General features: G+C 41.2%; 1 protein-coding gene across 1 annotated transcript; it reads left to right on the top strand.

The window, feature by feature from the left end:
* Positions 1-1,894: 1,894 nt before the first annotated feature.
* Positions 1,895-4,326, top strand: LOC120539751 (nodal homolog 2-A-like). Its single transcript, XM_039770133.1, has 3 exons — positions 1,895-2,258; positions 2,831-3,633; positions 3,793-4,326. Exons 1-3 carry the CDS (start codon positions 1,988-1,990, stop codon positions 3,943-3,945), a joined length of 1,227 nt encoding a protein of 408 aa, XP_039626067.1. The 5' UTR covers positions 1,895-1,987; the 3' UTR covers positions 3,946-4,326.
* The last annotated feature ends 377 nt before the right edge of the window (positions 4,327-4,703 follow it).

Raw genomic sequence — 4,703 nt, 5'->3', positions numbered from 1 at the left:
ATAAAGATTCTAATTTAAATTATTGAAATAGGTCGGGTACTCTTTAACTTCTAACACAAACGTTCCGTCTAATTGCTTTAGCTTAATTAAATGTTGACAGATACATTAAGTAAGAACAGCACACAGTTTGATTAAACGCGATAAATATTATTATAAGGATACATAAAGATTAGTGTAAGAATATATTTAAATAAACATTGTGCAGAAAACGTTTATTTAATATTTCAAAAACAAACACAGCTTTTACATCCCTTATCATAAATTAATAGATAGATAGATACCCTTATCATAAATTAATAGATAGATAGATAGATAGATAGATAGATAGATAGATAGATAGATAGATAGATAGATAGATAGATAGATAGATAGATTATTAATCCCAAGGGGAAATTCACAACAATAACAGTTTGAGAGAGACAAGTTCATGTGATTAAAAGAAATACGCGTCACGCAAATGTTTACAATTTGCCGTTCTTCTCAAAGAAGATTCAAAACGATAATAAACAGAAACAAAAACATGAGACAATGTATGTTTGTGCCCAAATCACCATCTGCATTTAGGTATTAACTATTCATCCGTCAGTCACTCGCATTTCCAAATTCGCTTATTCCATTAAAGGTCGTCAAGTAACGTGAGCTGTGCTCGACATTATTAGGCAGCAGTCCTGAAGGAAATGTCCGTTCTTGGCATGGGACACTTTCAGAACTGTCACAGGTCATAATTTTGCAAGCATGTCGTGGGGATGTGGGAGCAGTAAGGCGAAAGCCACACGTGTACACCAAGAAAAGGCGCAGACTCCGGGGAGCTCTTAAAAATTCTTCAGGGTGATACCATAGGGAAACATTTCTGGTCCCCATAAGAACAATCCAGAAGATTGTTCCAGAAAGAACCTTTATTTATTTTGATCAGTAACAGGCTTCATACATAGCCATGGTTAGATGATAACAGATTTGTTAAATACCAGCGGGTTCCCGAATTGAAAAGGTTTCTCGCTGCACACAAGATCGGGCTTTCTTGATCTGTCAGTATCCTATAAGGTAGCCTCTACAAACGTTAAAGATTTCTGTTTTGTTCATCTTTAGGTATTTTCAAAGCTCGAAGAACCAATTTCATATGCAAACAACACTTCTCAGAATGAAACAGTTCTTTCTCAAGCAATTGGCCTATACGAGGACCCACACAAACCAGTAAAGTGCAATTAAAAAAAACGGCATTTCTAAGAGTGTATAGGTATTTTATTTCCCTTTTGTGTACTGAATTGTAAAAACAATCAATATTTTATTTAGCGATTTCGAGAAATAATCGTGACACAAGCAGTACTTTTTAAACAGGATATTTAAAATCCGTGAGTATATTTTCGTTTCGTTATGTATTTGCTTGTTTGTTTATTTAATATACACTACATTTTCTTGCCGTTCATTTTAAACATCTGCGCAATTCACAATAATGACCATTTAAATTTTATCCTGTATTTAATTTCTTTATGTGACAATTTTATTCCCGTTATTTATTTTGCAGTGCCTGAGTATAAATTGCAACCCAAGTTAAGCATAAAAACTGATAGGCAAAGCAAAGTACAAAACAGTGACGAGTTGTCCATGAAACTAAACGGAATTACAATTACAAATGACAGGCACAGCGTCCTACAGTGGGAACAATGACAAAAAGTCACCAATACAATCAGACAAACTCGAATCAGAGGCGAGCAGAAGAGAGCACTTGGAGAAGAAAGGGCAGCACTTTGCAGACAATGAACTTGGCAGCTCTGACCTTTGATGGGGAGAGGGTCACATCAAAGGCTTGTTTGACGGGGCGTTCATCAAAGCGCGCTCGCCTTCTATATAGAGCCCAGAGTGTCCTGTCAGAGCCAGAAGCCGAGTGCAAGCCGAGCAAGCAGGATCACAGAGCGTCTCTCTCACTCTCTCTTTCTCTGTCTCTGACTCCCTCCTTCAAAAACTCGTCTACGCAGAGAGGTCGGAGAAGATGCTGAGCAACCGCCCCAATGTGCGATGGATCCTGCTGGGTGCCTTGATCAGCATGTGCGGCGCGGAGCCGCTTCAGCTGCCTGGAGGGCATGCGACCGGGCTGAAGAGCGTCTTGGGATATAAGAGTGCGCATCACCTGCCCAGGTACCCGCTTTACATGATGCAGCTGTACCGCACCTTCAGACTGGGCGAGGACAACAGACCGAGAATCGCCGAGGAGAGTGCGGCGGTGCGGGAGGCGGACTCCGTGCTCAGCCTGCGGGCAAAAAGTAAGTGAGCTTTTACTGATGATTTGATCTGCATTATTATTATTATTATTATTATTATTATTATTATTATTATTATTATAGTACTTGAAGTGTTGCTATTGATATGCCCAGTAAGCCCACCGCTTAACCTCCTTGTCATTAGCCACCGTACCCAATAGGGTCTTATCAAATCTTTCCACAGCGGGACTGTGTCAGCAATGCGTATTGAACATTAAGGACCCATTTTGTGTATTGAAAGGCTAGACGTCTGTTATAAAAGTAGGCTGTGGGCGGCAGGGGGGGTTAGAGGTGAGGCTCTGGAGGGCAATACACATCCCATCGTTGTTTTGACACATGGCATGCTGACTGTCCCCTTTTCACTGCCTTGCTTTTTTTACCATCTGCTAGTGTTTAGAAGAATTCTAGCCTTCCTCTTGAGCTTTGTAACAACTGCAGATTACATCAGAACAGGCTCCCTTATTTCTTGCTTTTCATTAAATCTAATAATGTCTACTTATGTGTCTTCTGCTTGTGAGTTTCATTCCCTTTATTTTTGTTTCTAACATTTTTGTCTTCTGTTCTGCTTAATCCAGGTTGCTATCAGATTGGGGACAAATGGAGTTTTACTTTTGACATGTCGTCTATTTCACCTAATGAGATTGTCCAGATGTCTGAACTGAGGATCAGGATTCCCCAATTTTCCAACTCAAAGAATGCCACCATGGAGATTTTCCACTCTCAGGAACTTAGCTGCTCTGACTCAGGATGCAAAGACCGTCTTTTCCTGGGCAGCTTTTCCGCATCACCAAGTCCAATGGATTCTTCTTGGAAAGTGTTCAACATAACCTCGTTGCTGAAGTACTGGCTTCTGCAGAGTGCCAGCAATCCTGATAAGTTTCAAGTGCCTCCTCACAAAGACTCTTATGCAGAGGAATCCCAGCCGGATGATGGCTCAGCGAGGCTACAACTGCTGCAAAATGGAAAACACAAGGTGTACCACAACACTGAGGACCGGGTCATGATGGTCGTCTTCTCCAAACAATCCAAGTCCATGAACTCCAGAGGAGCGCCGACTCTCATCCAAACTGTGGAACACTCAAAATTTGTAATTCTGGACAAGGCTGCATCTGAAGAGCTTTCAGGTCGTCGGCACAAAAGAAACCGCAAACAAAGAGAGAGGGTGAAAGCAGCTGGAGCTGTGGCGGACACTCCACAATCGGAAGACACTGTCGCCAAACCGTTGTGCAGAAAGGTCGACATGTGGGTGGACTTTGAACAGATTGGCTGGAATGACTGGATTGTGTACCCCAAGAGATACAACGCCTTCAGGTGTGAGGGAGAATGCCCCAGTCCGGTGGATGAGTCCTTCAAGCCAACCAATCATGCCTACATGCAGGTGAGTCTATATTTCTGTATGTTCAGTGGGGTTAGCCTACAAATGATAAATACGTTTATAACTGTGGGAGAGTAGCAAGTCTCTGGTCTTGACTACTAAGATGTATTTTGCTTTTGCCAAACAACTACTAACTCTTGTCTTTCTTTTATTATTTTGCAGAGCTTGCTGAAGCTGTACCAGCCGAACCGAGTGCCATGCCCATCTTGCGTGCCCACTAAACTCAGCCCTCTCTCCATGTTGTACTACGAAAACGGAGAGGTGACTTTGCGGCATCACGAGGACATGATTGTGGAGGAGTGTGGATGTCAGTGAGAGAAGCAGAAGCAGGACAAAGGAAGGAAGGCCCCAAAAAAGAAAGCAACTCGCAACACTTGAGAACAAAGCACATAACATTTGGAGAGATTAACACAGGAACTGTGTGGTAGACAGCTGCACCTCGCGCTTTGGTCTGCTGCTGTGTTAATTCAGAACTTTTGTTTTTTTTATATATAAATATATATACTAGTTTTACTGTAAAGTGTCTTTTTATACTGAGTAATGATTTAAGTTTCATTGAGTATAATGATTTTGTAAAAATATATATTTTTGTAAATAAATCCATTTGTACATAAAATGTGAAGGGACAACCTATATAAATAATATAACGGACCCTAGTAGAATGTGAATGTGAATTGCAGTTGAATGTGTAAAATGAATAGCTTAGACAACATTGCCTGCAAATAAATTCTCTTTTTTTTTTTTGTAACAGTGTATTCTGCTTGTTTTAGTTTTTCTGGGGTGGATGGGCTGTATACTCTCCTGTATAATATCTAGAATGGCTGATTGTCATTTTTTAATTGGTATCTCCAGGAGATCTAACTAATAGTGAGATGATTCACCAATTCCTCTATGTGGTGCCCGATGGATGGTTCATGCCTGTTCTTCATAATCGCTTTAAGAGCAAAACAATGTGGCCTGTTACTGCTTGCTTTGCCATGCCTGCCTCTTTGTCACACTGACCTGAGTGTGGCAGTCAGCTGAGGGCAGGTCCTGGAACCTCAGCCTGGGGACCGAGGGGGAGTCCTGTTTAT

The sequence above is a fragment of the Polypterus senegalus genome, chromosome 11 (assembly GCF_016835505.1).
Source record: "Polypterus senegalus isolate Bchr_013 chromosome 11, ASM1683550v1, whole genome shotgun sequence".
NCBI lineage: Eukaryota > Metazoa > Chordata > Cladistia > Polypteriformes > Polypteridae > Polypterus > Polypterus senegalus.
This window is presented reverse-complemented; position numbering and strand designations above follow the sequence as displayed.